This window comes from Neomonachus schauinslandi, chromosome 8 (assembly GCF_002201575.2).
Source record: "Neomonachus schauinslandi chromosome 8, ASM220157v2, whole genome shotgun sequence".
Taxonomy (NCBI): domain Eukaryota; kingdom Metazoa; phylum Chordata; class Mammalia; order Carnivora; family Phocidae; genus Neomonachus; species Neomonachus schauinslandi.
This window is the reverse complement of record NC_058410.1, coordinates 49,634,967-49,651,522: the sequence shown is the minus strand read 5'-3', so window position 1 is coordinate 49,651,522 and position 16,556 is coordinate 49,634,967. Positions and strand designations below refer to the sequence as shown.

The window sequence follows — 16,556 nt, the reverse complement described above, 5'->3', positions numbered from 1 at the left end:
CCACTTTGGCCTGAACACTTTGATGAAGCAAGCTGCCATGTTGGAAAGACATACATGACAAAGAACTGAGGGTGGCCTCTGGCCAACAGCCAATGAGGAACTGAGTCCTGCCAGCACCACACGAGCTTGGTGGCAGATCCTTCTCAGCTGGGCTGTGAGGTAGTGACTACAGCCCAGCCAACACACCTTGATTGCAGCCAGTGAGAGGCTCTGAAATGGGGGATCCAGTAAAGTCATTCCTGGTTTTCTGACCCCCAGGAACTGTGAGATCCTAAATATGTATTTTTTTAAAGCTGCTAAGTTCGTGGTAATATGTTATGCGGCAATTATTAACTAATACATTCCATTTCTCTGCTCTCTGGCTCCTCATTTTGATCTCCGCACACTTCAAAGTGCCTGCTGTGGCCTAAAGAACACACAACATGGATTCCACTCTTTAGCAAACTGCCATTTTGCTGTGTACGTACTTCCAAGGGAGCAGATGTGCCTGTGGGGCTATTCGCAAACCAGAGAAGGAGGTGGGGCTTGTTTTTCCACCCGATCCCAAGTGGGGCTTCCTGTAGGAGGACTGGCATTCTGATGGTCTGACCATGCAAAGCAGCAGGGCTCATTTGGCAACTTTAAATTTCTTTGAAAGGTTGGAAAAGAGACTGGCTTAAAACAAAGAAGTGGAAGCCTGTAAGGTCATGCTTATTCTCACTGAACAGATTCCTTTTGTTACATAATTTGAAAACAAACCCAAGCCCCATTGTGTGGAAGACAAGGGACACGAAGACGGACACTTCCAATCTCCCACTCTCACCCTGCATCGGCTGGCAAGTTCTCACTGGGGTTTTTATCTTTTAAGGATGGAGAGGAGAGTCAAAGGAGGTCACAGGGCACACAGACACTGTTCTTGGCCTTAAAGCACTAAAAGCAGTGGTGGAGAGACAGATATGCACATATAACAAAGCCAAATAATACAAGGCAGAGAAATCTGCCAACATTTGGGAGTACTAGATTTTAACTTCCAAATTTTAAAAGGGACCAGGTGGCCTCTTATACTAAGATTGTCCCTGACAATGAATCATGGAACACTACATCAAAACTAATGACGTAATGTATGGTGATTAACATAACATAATAAAATTTAAAAAATGTAAAAAAAAAAAAGATTGTCCCTGACTACAGTAGAGACTCCCATGTTCAAGGCAACTATTCCCTTCTGGTGACTTTATGAATGATACCTGCAGACACAGGGATTCGTATCCAGCATTCATGAGTGAATGAACAAGGTCAATGTCTGCATCAGCAGAATTCAGTCTGGTTGGCAAAGAACTCAGCAGGCACAGGAAGTGTGTGCTGGTGCATTTTTGGCTCTTTTTTTCCCCTTCTGCATCCTCAGAGACAGACTTCCATAGAATGCCTCTTTCCTTCTTCCCTCCATCCCAGGTGCCTTCCAGGAAGGTAGGAAAGATTAGTAAGTATACTAACATTCATTAGCTCATGCGAGGCCTACTTTAAAGAGAAAGTTGGATCCACTACAACACAATGATACAATGCCCAAAGCTCTGGGTCAGGTCCCCTGGATATAACCACACTGCCATGTTGCATGCAAAGGGAAAAAAACCCTGCTAATGTCTCAGTAGTGCCAACTCCCCAGATAAAAAGGCACAGTGAGTCCTTATATAAGACTTCTGCTCCCAGATGAGCCAAGAGCACAATGGTTGATGTATATTTCTTTAAACTTTTCTAATAAACAAACAGTTTTGGAACAAATAATGTCAAGTATCTAGTTACCATGATTCACATGCTGGGAGATGATCTGGAAGGCTAAGGATGCATGAGATAACTTTCAAATATTTTGCAAAACATATGTCTGAGAATGTATGCCAGATATTTTACAAAGTATTAGCTAAGTCAGCAAATGTACATGGCAGTAAAACAGAGCCTCGTGGTGGGAAAGAGAAGGGAACTTAAAAAAAAAAGAGAAGGATTCCTTAAGGATACATAACATTTGATTTTGAAATACAAGAGATAAACGATACACTTGACGGTTGATAAACTCTGTCATATGGAAGATGATGGGAAGATCAGAAAGAGAATTAATGAAGACCAGTGGCCAAAAACAAATGCTGCCAAACATCCCCACTGGCTGGGAGGTGACAGGCAGGCTGACGATTAGGAAGATGAGGGAGAAGGTGCTACCCCCTGCAAAGTGGCTCTTAACTGGGGGATGGGAGGAAAGTGCACTGATATCCAGAGGACTCAAAACATACATTCTCAGATCCAGTCCCGGAGCTTCTGATTCGAAAGATGTGGGATGGGACTCAGCATTTTGAAAAAGCTGCTAGTTATTCTGAGTCAGCCAGCCAAGGTTGAGACCACTGATTGGCCTCGAGTACCTTAGTAGAAGCTGTTATCTCCTAACCCATGCAGAGTCCTCCCAGAGCAGCTACTTGGGACCACCTCGCACCACTGTAGCCAGCATTTCATTTGTCCATCAAGCCCTGTTTGTTTTAATAGCCCTTCATCTGGCAGTGGGTAGATGGAGACTGATGATGAAAAATGTAATGTGAAATCCTTAGTCAAAGGGAGCCGACTGGAACACAAATGTTCAATTGACAAAAGAATAAAGAACAGCCTAATTCTTACCCGTTCCTCCCCTGGTACGCAAGGTCCCGGTATGAGATGAAGAGTTCACACCCCCAAAGACGGTGAGTCCTTGGCCCCCCGCTGCGTGGAAGTTGTTGTAGTTGGGGATGGAGGTCACGCCGAAGCTGGGGTAGTGCTGCGGGGTGGGGTCTGTGCCATAGCGGTACCCGGAGCTCTGGGTCAGGCTGCCGTCCCTCTCCTCCGTCAGTTTTGTTGCTTCTTTATCCTTACATTGCACACAGCCCATTATCTAAATTCCTGCCGAAAACAAAAGGGAGGCACGTGAACTTGCATGCTCCTTAGCTGCTGGGTTGCTGGGTCATTTATAAGGCTCGCCGTTGGCTATTTCAGGCCTAAAAGGGAAGGAGGAAAAGCAGTGGCTAGGGCTGATGGTTAGAAGCGATCTCACGGCCCTAAACTTGACAATCACATTCGTTCCCCATGTGCTCTGGGTGACAGGAGCCACACAGCGTATGGTCGCCAGGCAGCAAGGTCCTCACATGAGGCCTGCACCCCTTAAAACCCTCGAACATTACACACCTGCTTAAAGATAGCCCAAGACTACTTATTATGCTTTTCTTTAGTCATCTAAAAGAATAATGTATGCTCCAGGAAGTGAGTCCATGCAATATGAGACCAAAAACCTCCATTATGGCAAAAAAAAAAAAAAATCTAAGCAAGAGAGTGGAGAAATGCTGGAAAAGCCAGAAGACAGCTCCTGAACAGCTCACCATACTTCTTTTCTCACGGGTACCCATTCTTCAGGCACACACCTGGTAAATTTTAAGCAGTAAGATGACGATAAGTATCAAAATTAAGAAATCATTGCTGGATGAAAAATAAAATTAGGGGCGCCTGGGTGGCTCAGTTGGTTAAGCGTCTGACTCTTGCTTTTGGCTGAGGTAGTGATCTCAGGGTCAAGAGATCGAGCCCCATGCTGGGCTGGGCGTGGAGCCTGCTTAAGATTCTCTCTCTCCCTCTCCCTCTGCCTCTCCCCCCCCTCTAAAAAAAATTAAAAAATAAAATTAAATTGGCAGAAACTAAGAGGTCTGGGTATATTTGCAGGATGTCATGATAGCCTACAGTAACAAAATCATTTTCAGCTGCTAATTAACTTTCCAAATTTCCATTAGCTTTTGACATCTTTCAAAAATATTAAAAAAAAATCAATCTCATGTTCTAGAGTTAGTGGTGGACTAAAAACTCAGGTCATTGTCACCCCACCCTCTTCCAACCTACTTCTCCTGTGCTTATCGTAGAAATGCCACCATCAATGACTGACTTGCTCAAGTCAGAATCCTGAGAAGCAACCTTATTTGCTTCCTTTTTACTTCTCACTCTCCCCGTCTCACACTCTACTATCCAAACATGCCGAACTTCTCAGTTACTTCAAGGTTCAATTTTTTCTGCTTTGCTTTAGGCCTTGGAATGTGGCCTTGAACATTTTTTCCTGATGTGCAACATATTCTTCGTGTTCCAGGTAAGACACTGCTTCCTCTGCAAAGCCTTCTCTGATCCCCGTACCCGCCTTCCAAGGCTGGGGGGATGCTCCTTCTAAGTGCTCCCATGGCATCCTGATTTCTCCCATCATGGCACCTATTTTGCCATATTAAAACATGGCTTGTCCACTTATCTCATTGCCCAGTGGACTGCGGGTTCCAGGAAAACAGGACCCCGTCCACTTTTGTCAGAGCTATAATGCCAATGCCTGGCACACAGCAGGTGCTCGATAAACAGCAATCAAATGAGTGAAGATTCTCTAGCCCAGTCTGTTTCTCTTTCACCCTTTCTCTCTGCATCCAAGACCATCCCTTCTCTCAGCAACTTACATTTGCAGTTGACCCTGCATTTTTTAATCTATTCGTATGTGTGAAAAAGAAAGAGGATTCAGAAATACAAGGTTAATTCGGTTAAATGATCGTACTTTGGACTATAATACTCCGTCAGGTTGATGGGGGTAGGTAGAACATGCAATGGATGCCCCTTCCAAAACTCTGAAAAGTGGCCCATATGGAACCAAAGGATCAAATAAGAAACACATGACACCATGTGTAATTACATGTGTTCACCGGAGAGGGCAAAGCTGGTACAGGAATGGAAGGGACTTGCAGTAGTGAAGAAGAAAGAAAGAACTAGTTTTTCTTAGTATCTTGCAATCCAAAGTGGGGAATGCCACATCAGATACAGAGACTCTTGGCGGGGAGCACTGCTCTGAGCACTGCTTTTCTGGGGAAAAGGGACATGAAAGCAGCATCAGACTGCTCTAACGTCCTCTTACATTACACATTTCAATAAATACTTATGGAATTCACTGTCAGTTCCTGAGAATGGAAATGTCGGGAAATGAGCCACCTACTGCTTGAGCTGAGATCACCCAATCTGGAACACATTTAAGCGTAAATCATTCGAGATTAACTTACAGTATACTGGGTCCAACATGCTCTCTAACTTATGGTAGATGAATGCCAGTTTAAAAAATTTCCAATAGGAAATGCAAACTATGTCCAAGGCATGATTTATTGAAGGAATTTCATCATTTGTTGTTGGTATTGCTTCATAGGATTGATAAATATCTTGCTTACTTTATATTAACTCCTTCATGGCAGAAAGTTGCTTTGAGCTCCCACAAAGGCCAGACAGAAGACAGTTCTTGTCCCAGGCACTTTTTTCAGGCATTTCACTGATCTACTGTAATTAGAAGATGTGAGACCTGAGTCACAGTATCACATCATTTACATCAGCGATTCTCAGCTGGGGTTGACTTTATTCCTCTCACCCCCACCAAGGGACATAATAGGCAATGTCTGGAGATACTTTTGGTTGCTACAACTCAGGGATAAGAGGTACTGCTGGTACCTAGTCGGTAGAGGCCAAGGATGCTGCTAAACATCCTACAATGTAGGACAGCCTCCAACAGCAAAGAATTAATCGGCCCCAAATGTTAGTAGCTTCAAGGTTGAGAAATCCTGATTTATGGAGGAGAAAGAATTTATATCCATATCTTCAAAACAGTATATAACAGCTGTTTCCCTTATATGTGTGATCAACATGCAATTCACAATGCCTTTCTCAGGAGAACAGGCAGGCTAGGTAGAAGGGCACAATTTTAAAAATTGGTATGAAATGCTGATTCTTCCCTAGAAGATTGTTCCTTGTGATAGAGAAAAGAATCTAAACCAATGAGAACTCTCATTACAAACTACTCTTTCAACTCCAACAAAAGAAAACAGAAATGACACATCAGAACCCCACTGAAAACAGGACCTTATATCTAACCAAACTAAGAAAAAACTCATCTTTCACAATCCACCAAGAAAAAGCATTACCACTGGAATAAACAACTAACACCATATATAGACCTATGAAATAATGAAAGGAAACAAACAGTAATCTCCTTGACGGCAGCTTATTTTTTGGTTTTGTTTTAGTATCCCATCCTGAGGGTCTAGAACAGTGCTATACGCTCTAGGAGCTCAATAAATATTTGTTAAATGATTACAATGCAAAAACCCAAAACTCAGTCAAAATCATTTTGGAGAAAACAGTTTTCTTTTGTAGAAGGGACAGCTCTGTTACCACTTCATACATTTGCAGTTTAGAGTAAGAAATGTTTCTGCACAGGTCTTGCTTACTCTCTTCCCTTTGCTGACAAACATAAAGAGACAAAAATAAATCAGTCAATGCAGGCTCAAGACATTAAAAGTTAATCACAATGAAAATATTTGTGTAAGAACTTGTGGTCTTCTTCCTCCCACTTGGGGCAGTCAGACTAACCATTTCCTGATGGAAGAGTCAGAAGCCGCTCTGTGAGCTGTACCGAACATGACTTCAGGCTCCTTGCCATGAGACAAGCTTCTGAGCATTTGAGTTAAAATAAAAACATCCTTTATTACATATGGTTCTGTGGTGTGGCGTTTATGGCCAATGCTGTAGGTCCATTATGAACATATAATGTACTAATAATATACTTGCCCGAGATCTGTGGGGCACTGGGAAACAAGGAATAATGCCGTTCCAAAAGTGGGACCTTGGAATTACTCTGAAGAATAAATCCTACACCAGGAACTCATGGCCATCCTTCTCTGCATGTTGTTGTGCCTAGAGAAACTGATGGACAAGCACTTTGACCAATAAGATCCTGTGACTGTGGTCAAGGTGTCTGGATTATAGCCACGAAGCCCCCCTATTCTTCAGTCCTTTGGCAAAACCAAAGGGCTCTCTTTCTATTACGCAAGGAAAACCTGATTTACATAAAATTTCCTTAGTCCTGTGGATCTTATGCGTGCCAACAGCATTAAGCAACTCAGGGAAGAGTTGTCAAAGAGAGAACCCGAGGACTGCCACACCCGCACCGTCTGGTGCTGGCCACACGTGGCCTCAGAATCCTTCTTCACATAAGCCCTCGAGTGATCGACTGAAACCGACATAAAAGATGGACGCTATCCCCGATTCTGCGCCTAGGCTGCTTTGATCCAGAATGAGTCTGGCTGAACATACATTCCCTCCATCGACGCCCCAGACCATGGTCCGGCTGCTAGGTGCACATCAAACACAGATAAGCTCACGCTTCCTTGCACGCCACTCAGTAAAGCAACACCCGTACGCTCAGGTTATAACGCTGCAGGACTTCAGAGAAGATTTCAGAGAGCTAGGTACCAAAAAGGGGGAAAGGCCATTGGCAGTCTTCTGCAAAAGCAAATTACCTTCTCTCGAGACACATAAACTTGGAGGCAGAGGAGGGATGGCCGGAGGAAGGCAGGTGAAAGTCACAACAAATAGTTTTAATGTCAGCAGTGTGAGCACTTCTGTCTCAGAAACCAACCTAGGTGGGTGTGGAGAAGTGAGGGCCCTGAGGCCTAAGTTCCCATCCTTGCTGCTGACAGCGCAGACTTGGAAGAGTGACAGGTCGAGCCACACTGGCCTGCACTCTGATGTTTCCTGCTGGTACCATTCACCATCCCTTTAGCTGGTCTCCACTTTACCTGGGTGAAAATCATAATAAAAGTAAAGGAACAAGGAAGGGAACCTAGAAACCAAACACAAGCAACTGAGATGGGGACTGTTGAAAAAGAATTTAAAGCTGAATTGTAGATCGACTGCACAGTCTCATACACTTCTCTGGGAACACGGCAAGAACTGGTGGTTTAATGAGCAACCACCCTTTTCTGGGCAACAGTAACACCATGAGGCAAGAGGGTGAGATGTGCAAAAATACATCAGAAATGACTTGACTTCTGGGGAGAAGAGCCATGGCAGGGGGTTCTTGGTCCTTGTCAGATTGGAAACACCCACAAGAATCAACCGGAGGTATCTAGCTACATTCTCCATAGAGAAAACAAATCCCTTGAAAGTGTAGGAAAGGCTTGCTTTAGTTTTCACCACAGAAGTGCTGGAAGCCGGACGTTCAGAGACAGATGAGTGCCACGTTGGTAGCAATGGCTGTTGGGACACAGAACCTGTCACCCAAATTTCCCAGCACTTTCAATCCTTTATGACGGGACTTTCCTCTTTGTAGGACACCACCCACAAGAGAGTAGGGGTGGTGCTGTCTTCTGGGGACACCAGGACAGAAGGGCCAGTGCTGACCGGGGAGGCTGGAGAGAAAGCAGGACCACGTTGGACCATCTTGGAAGTGCAGACACTCCCCAAAGTCCCTGCCACAGCTGGGATGGGATGTTGGGCATATAAATACTCGAGGCCCCTGAACCACAGTATTGGTATGGGGTCCAGCCAGTAGTCCCAGATGGCTAAAAAAAAGAATACAGAGGACTCTGCTTCTTTGCTGCCAAATGGAAGGAAGGAGTGAAAATCTGTGCCTTGCTGAAAAGGTGGTGTGGTAGGCAGAACTCCAAGGTATGCCCCAGATTCCTGCCCTTGGTGTGACAAACCCCGTATCATCCCTAGGACTTGTGACTGATGGGATAATCACTCCCTTGATTAGGCTATTTTATTTGGCATGGTTGACTTTAACAAAGAGAAATTATCCCAGGTGGACTTGACCTCACCAAGTGAGCCCTTGAAAGGGACTGGGCTCTCTCTGGAGAAGTAGATACCAAGTGTAAGAGGCATTCTGGTGGAGGGGGGTGGGGATGTTCTCCACTGCTGGCTTGGCAGATAGAGGGGACTATGTGGCCTTTAGGAACTGAGCACAGCCCCCAGATGGCAGAAAGCAAAGAAATGGGGACCTCAGTCCTATAACTACAAGGAACTAAAGTGGGCCAAGAACCTGGAAATGGATTCTTTCCTCGTCAAGGCTTCAGATGAGAATGCTGTTGGCCAATGCAGCCCTGGGAGCAGAGAGCTCAGCCACACCATGCCCAGATGCTCAGAACTGTGTGCTAATAAACGGGGGCTGTTTAAGCTGCTACGTTTGTAGTAACTGGTTACACAGCAAGAGAAAACGAATACCTATTTTGGTGGAATGGGCACCACTGAGGTGAAGGCTCCAATCTTGGTAGTGATGACCAATATCAAATGAGGGCTCACTGCAAGCCGGGCACCGTGCTATGTACTGGAACATCCTATCTCACTCGATTCTCATAACAGTCCTCAGACAGAAGTATTATGCTTTCCCCTCATTTGACAATAGAGGAGCAGAGAGATTTGAGACTTTGTCCATAGTTCCGTCAGGGGTGGTGAAGCCAGACAGACTGATTCCATGGCTGGCACATGGAGCCTGTAGACCAGAGTTGCTTCCTGCCCCACGGACTCCTGGCCAGTCCACGTAAGCATGTGGGTGTGTGGTCAGAGGGGCCTGTGGAGATGGCTCCCTAGTGCCCCAGAGCCCAGCTTCCTGTGCATGACTAATGGGGGCCCTGACATCAGGGACTGGGCCTCACTCCCCCACATTCACACCCTGCCCCAAGACCGTGGGCTCTGTAAGGGTGCTGGGACCATGCGAGGCGTGGTGAGTCACCGGCTTCCTTCATGTGGTGTAGGGTCTAAAAGAGCGTTTGAACCAACGACACTGAAGCTCCCCTTAGTTTCCTGATATTTCCTAGATGTGGTGTTTAATTATTTATTTATTTATTTTACCTATGTGGGGCGGGGGAGAGAGAGAGAGCACAAGTGGGGTGAGGGTAAAGGAATAGCAGGCTCCCCACTGAGCAGGGAGCCCGATGCGGGGCTCGATCCCAGGGCCCCGGGACCCCGACCTGAGCCAAAGGCAGATGCCCAACAACAGAGCCACCAGGTGCCTGTGGTGAGTGTTTATATACACCACAAAGGAGTGAGCACTGGTTTCCTTGGTATAAGTGAGCTTGCGGACTGCATTTAAAACATGATTTGCTATACAGGCAAAACTTTCTGGAACATATTTACTGTATAAACAGAACACAAGCAATGCTTCCTCCAAGTACAAAATAACAGATTTCTACTCTTGGTGGAGTCCCATGAGGGACACCACCCTCCCCCTACCCAAGCAATAAAATGTCGCATCTTTGAGGTACAAAGACTGATGTAGACCCAGGAACACGTACAGTGCAGACACCAGTCACGTACAAGAGTGGGAGAACAGAGCCTATTTAAAAATCAAATCAAAGCTTTGCTTTGGAAATAACAAGAGGTGGTGTTGGATGATCATTTGTGCATGACTCTGCAAGGTCCTCTGGAGGGTGAGGACAATGAATCTTGTTCTGTACTGCACAGCAAAGGACCCGAACTCATGTAAATCACTCTCACAAATGTCACATCACTTTAAGAAAAGAACCACATTCCTGGCACCTAGATTTTTTGGCTACCACCCTGGTTTGTCTTGTTCAAATCACCCCCATGCCGAGAAGCAGTGGCTCACTCCCTGCAGCATGTTCTCCTTTCCCTTCTCTAAAACCTTCCATTCCCTGATGCCCGGAGAGTCAAACGTACTTAATAAATAAAGAAATGGAAGCATTAGACCCCGATGGTGAGATTTAACACTGCAGTCAACAAAGAGCTGGAACCATTCCCAAACCCAAATGGCCAAATGAGGTTTTAACACCAAACCATGGAAAGGCTCCAAAAGGAGCGAAGAACATTTTCTTCTTACATTCACTTCACTTCGGATCTCACGGTTAAGACTAGGGGGAAATGGTGATAAAAAATAAGGATATGTTTTAACTGTCTATGCCAAAGGGTTCAGAAAGAATTAGAGCACAGATTATAAAGTTTTTCAGGCCTTCTCCCACCCCTTTTGGGAGGGAAAAAAGGTTCCTTAGTGGTTACTAGCTTAAATTTTTATTTTTATTGATATATAATTCACATACCATAAAATTCACCCTCTTGAAGTTTACAGTTCAGTGGTTTTATATTTTATATACACATATTACATATACAAATACATTACATATGTGATATGTATATTTAATATACAAAGGAAACCACTGTCACTATCTAATCCTAGGACATTTTCATTACCCCCAAAAGGAACCTGTACTCATTCAGGAGTTACTGCTCATTCCCTTCCCAGACTTACACCTGACAACCAGGAGTTTTACGTCTTTATGGATTTGCCTATTTGGACATTTCATATGAACGCAATCATATAATATGTAGCCTTCTGTGACTGGCTTCTTTCTCTTGGCACACGGTTTGCAAGGTTCATTCATTTTGTAGCATGAATCAGTACTTCATTCCTTTTTATGGCTGAAAATATTCTGTTGTATGGATACACCACTTGTTTACCAATCATCAGTTGATCGACATTTGGATTGTTGTCATTTCCTGGCTGTATGAAAAATGAGGCTATGAACATTCATGCATAAGTTTTTGTGTGGACATATGCTTTCAATTCTCTTGGGTTCATATTTTAATATGTAAGGAATTTATATAGATAAAAAACCCCCTAAGATTAGGTAAATGGGAAAGCATGTTAATTGGCAGTTCAAAGAAAGGAGAAAGGACTTGTGAAACTTATGGGAAAATGTTACCTTCAGTAGTAATCAAAGAAACACAATGTTGATTAATGAGAGACTTTCACCTCTCAATTAACAAAATTTCAAAAGGAAGTCTGCCCAATAGTGACGGAGGTCCCCCGAAATGCCTGTTCTCATATATTGCTGATAGAAGACCAGGAATTAGTGTATAACCGTTTCATAAACCAATTTGACAATATTATATATATATAAACAACCTTAAAAATGGGCCTGTTCTTTGTGAATCTGTGCTAAAGAGACACTTTTTGAAAAATGACACATGAAGAGGTCCTATGACATGTTATTTATAATTTGAAAGTCAGAAAACTTGCTAATTGTTTAACAAGAAGATGATGGCTAAGTATATAATAAAACATGCTGTTCATGTAAAGTAGAACAGAAATTAAAACTTCCGGTTACAGAAAATAATCAGCAATACAGAAAAATGCTCATATTACACTAAGAAGGATCACATTATTGTGACTATATGACAAATGCCTAAAAAATTGTTTGGAAGGAAAGATACCAAGATGCTTGCTGGTGGCGTGTGGGGGAATAACACTATGGGTGACTGTTCTTTCTTCTGTTTTTTCCCCTCAGATTATCTATACTGAGAAAGCACAATTTTTATGAGAATAAATAATTTTTTAAATAGGAAAGATCCCTTTAATTTTATCTGTTACTGATTTAATTTGTATATAAGTATATAACCATACATTGATGAAGTATGCTTTGTGAACTGAAAAATTAAGAGAAGGAAAGAGAGTAACTGATTCTAAAAAATTTTTTTTCTTTTTTCTTTTTTTTTTTTTGAGGGGCACAGAGACTGTTTATTGAGTGGCAACTGATTCTAAAAATTAAGAGAGGGAGAGAGAGTGACTGATTCTAAAGTCTGTTAAGAAGCAACCTCTCCTCCTGGAAGGTTTGAAAGGTGAAAGGTACTGAAGGACAGAGAGATTTCCTTTTCTTTTTAATTAATTAATTTATTTGAGAGACAGAGATAGAGAGAGAGAAAGAGGGAGAGAATTCTCAAGCAGACTCCCCACTGAGTGTGGAGCCTGATGCTAGGCCTGATCCCAGGACCCTGAGATCATGACCTGAGCTGAAATCAAGAGTTGGCTGCTTGAGCCACTGACCAAGCCACCCAGGCGCCCCTTAGGCAGACAAGTTTCTGAGTGAGTCTTTATAACATCTGTGCTGGGAAGTGGGCAGTGAGGGAGCAGTGCTGGGAGGGGTGGTGAATCACCCAGATGGGCAGCCATGAAAATCTAATTAAGGGCACAGATTAAGCAAAGCCATAACACATAAACAACTCAGAGGACCATGTAGGTGGCAAGTGGCAAAATGTGGGATATCAGAACCAGAAGTTGGGTGGCTGGATTAGTGGGTTCTTGAGAACCTTCAGGGCCCAAGCTCCTAGGGACCTGGGGAAACCCAATAAAGTCAGAATGACAGTACTCTGAACAAGTCAATGTTGGAATATAACCGAGGAGTTCTTGATTTTAAGGTATCTGCAAGACCTCTCTGTGAGCGAGGGCCTGAAGACCACACACTGGCATGGCTCTAGGGAGGTGGGCAGAATGAAGTGAAACACTTTGTTCTTTGGATGCTCACTGTTGGTGGAGACAAGGGGTCTTGCTCAGGGCACCAGGCAGAAAAATTCTATACTTTTCTCTCACTTTTCCTCTTGTTGCCCTCACCCTTTCCTGCTGGGACATTCAGCCTGGCATTTTGATGGTGTGACTTCTTACTCTGACTAGAATTCCCCAGTCCTTAGAATCTGGCGCATTCCAAGCAGGGCACAGAATAGTAACCAACACTGGTTTATGCAACCTAAAATTTTTCAGAAACATAAAAGATTCAACAAAGATGCTTCTTCCTGATGTTGATATTTGGCCAAACATCTTTCTACTCTCCTTGGCCCTGTTATATAAAAACAACCAGAGGAAAACAAAAATAAACATGTAGGCTTCCTTTCATGAACTGGCAAAAGGAAACGAGAGAGTCAGTGTCACATCTGGGCCACAGTGGTAGAAACTGGCTTTCTGGGCTGAACTGGCCAAGGGCCCAAGGGTCGGGGTGTCACCTGGTGGAGCCACGAGAAAGCACATTAGCACAAAGCAGCTGTGTGAACAGGCGTCATCAATGCCCCCTGCCCGCCAGTGTGGAGAATGAACGCTGAGGAGGTTCTCTCTCCAAGGCCAAACAAAAACCCTCTCTGCCAATCTTTTTAGTCTCTATGGAGGTTCCTCGCCAGATGATTCTGCAAATGTGGCCTCTTCCTTTCAGAAAACAATGAATTCTTTTTCCCTTTAATTCATCAGTTAAAGAAACAGAATGGACTTTGAATAAGGAAATTTTACTTTTCTTCTTTTTGCCCTTGAGCTCATGTTTGTGTTTGTGTCCCCACGAGACCCCCTTTCCGCTGATGACTTATCTGGAGTCAGAGCGCCCTGAGAATTTGGTTGTGAAGCCACTTGCATTGTGTTTTTGGCACTGAAGCAGATGTCTTTTCTTTGAAGAATGACGTGAAGCCCTGGCCCCCCTCCCCTGGATCTTTATGTTGGCACTTTCTCAAGTTGTAAGGAATCAGCAACACTCTGGGCCTTCACTTCTGCATCCCTTGCAGTGGTTTCGAATTTCAAAGCTTCTCGGCAGCTGTTTTGGTGTGAATGCTGATAAAGTAGGCCTTCAGAAAACGCGCCCCTAACTCCATGGCCTTTACTGGTTCAAGGAACAACAGTGACAGTGATGACGGGAACAAAGGAAACACAGAGGCCAGTGGACTCTAGCCAGCCTCCTCCTACCACTTCTGCGCCTGAAGGGAGTGACGACCGTCTCTGCCTTCCCTGGAGCTTACTTTTCTTACCCGCATTGAGCCCAGGTTGGCTGACTCTGTGGTAGTTGCGTCCAAGCTGACTGCCTATAGAGATCTGAGGAAATTAACAAGGAAATTAACATGGGAGATAGTAAGGAAGAGGAGGAGGATGGGGACCCCCTGCAGGGACGCTGTCCCCAGCAGCATATAAAAACGGTATCTGGAATGACAAACTGCGGCCACTCTGTGTGGGAGGAACATGTGTTGCTAGAGCACTCATTGATGACCTACTTGGCACCAGATAGATATCCTGTCAGGTTTCTGTTAACAAATCTGAAAAGGAAAGACGTGGTTTATATACCAGCATACATTTTGTAAACACCGTCGCTTATAAAATTTATGGTAAAGCAATTCAATAGACTTTTCACTTGGCATGTGAATGCAGCAGAGTGTGAATTTTAGAGTGTCTTGCACAGTAATTGAACTTGGGGTTTATCTTCTTAAAGAAGACAGCACGGCAGACTGTCCCCTTGCAGATTCTGGTATCACAGCCTTGCAATGTTGAGGCCCGAATCCAGATGACTGAGAATGGGTAGCGGGAGGATGAGGTGAAGGGTGGGCAGACTGCTCCCTGTGCCACCAGACCCACCCCCCTCCTCCACAGTGAGGCCTATGGCTATGCACCCGAAGACTCCACTTTCAGCCTCCCTTGCAGCTAGGAGGGCCATGTCTGATTCTGGCCAACCAGCTGAGAATGGCTGTGATATATCCAGCCCCTGTGTCTTTAAAGGAGACTGGGTTGCTCTCCATCCTCCTTCCCACTTCCTGTGGGCTGGACAGTGGATGTGGTGCTGGTGAATCGGCTTCCTCCAGGCAGAGGATGGCAACCCGACAGGGACTGGCAGAACCACAGGACACAGGAACCTGGGCCCTAGACAGTCTTGGCGAGCACGGCTGCTCATCTGGCTTAGAGCTGTGATCTGTGACCTAACACGAGAGAGGCATGAACGTGTATCTTGTGGGAGCCACCGGATTTTTGTGGGGAGGAGCGAGTGGGGTCTTTTTGTTATAACAGGTAGCCTGTAACCTACCACAAGAAGGAAGGAAATCTAACATAGAGGTCAAAGGTGGCTCTATTGGTTACTTACTTGGTTTTTTTCCCCCATAGTCTCTAGAACCAGTAAGAGCTTCTGACCTCCTTTGATACTGACAGTTAAACTTGTATTAAGGCAGGTTAGTAGGATAACAATAACAAATTGTAACAATAGCTACCATTTATTGAGACCTTATTTTGTGCTTGGCACTTCACATATGGTATTTCATTTAATCTTCAGGACAACCTCGAAAGGGTATTCCACAGTCAAGGAATCTTGGGCTCACAGAATTTAAGTTAACTTGTCTAGGGTCACCCAGTCAGTGGGACCTGGATCCACGTCTAATGCAATCATATCTTCTTCCTACTACCCCACGTTTCCTTTTGAGAAGCATGCTCTGCTCCTAGCCATTTTCTTCATACTTTTTGAAAAGAACAAAGAATGAAAGATTTAATGGTGTGACAGGAGTTGGGCATTGCTGTGTCCTACCATTATTTCATTTTTTGCACTAGGGCTGAAAGTGCTCTTTAAGTGTTCTTCTCTTTACAGTGATCCAGCTTAGGACTGGCTCCTAAGTCTCTAGGACATTTCAGTCCTGGGTACCAGGCTCCTGGATTGGAGAAGGTCTGGGAGCAGTGATAAAGCTGGGACAAGGCTGTGAGTTGCCACGTGGTCCAGAGCATATCACTTGACACTGTGGAGCCCGGTTTCCTTCTTGGTCGAGCAACAGGCCTCAACAAGGAGCTCTAAGGATTCATACTAAGCCTAACACTCCTGAAGGAGCCCAGAGCCCTCCTGTACACACTCAAGCAGAACCGATTCTATAAACAGGCACAGAGGTCTCCACTCTCCACAGCCCTAGAGGCCTGTATCAATCACGAGCACCCATGGAGTAACGTGACCAAGTAGCCAGGTTTGGCCATGAATGCTCCCTCTGCCATGGCCAGAGCCTGGACCATGCATATTATGAGAGTTTTAATGACGTGATAGGAGCTAGGCATTGCTATGCCCTACAGTTTTTATTTTTTTTTTTTTGCACTATGGCTTAAAATGTTCTTTCTTACTGTGGTTTTCAGAAGACCCAACTATGCCCTCCATGTCTCTCTGCTGCTAAAGTGAAGG

At 44.5% G+C, this 16,556-nt stretch overlaps 1 protein-coding gene across 5 annotated transcripts in view; it reads right to left on the bottom strand.

The window, feature by feature from the left end:
* Positions 1 to 16,556, bottom strand: part of FYN (FYN proto-oncogene, Src family tyrosine kinase) — a 212,332-nt gene that overhangs the window by 53,883 nt on the left and 141,893 nt on the right. For 3 of the 5 annotated variants that reach the window (XM_021693674.2, XM_021693675.2, XM_021693676.2), the window contains exon 4: positions 2,635 to 2,892. In XM_021693674.2, the coding sequence (XP_021549349.1) occupies positions 2,635 to 2,881 (247 nt within the window). In that variant the 5' untranslated portion in view covers positions 2,882 to 2,892. Of the gene's footprint in view, positions 1 to 2,634; positions 2,893 to 7,456; positions 7,617 to 16,556 lie in introns of all 5 variants that reach the window. The other 2 variants (XM_044917677.1, XM_044917678.1) reach the window with 1 other exon arrangement.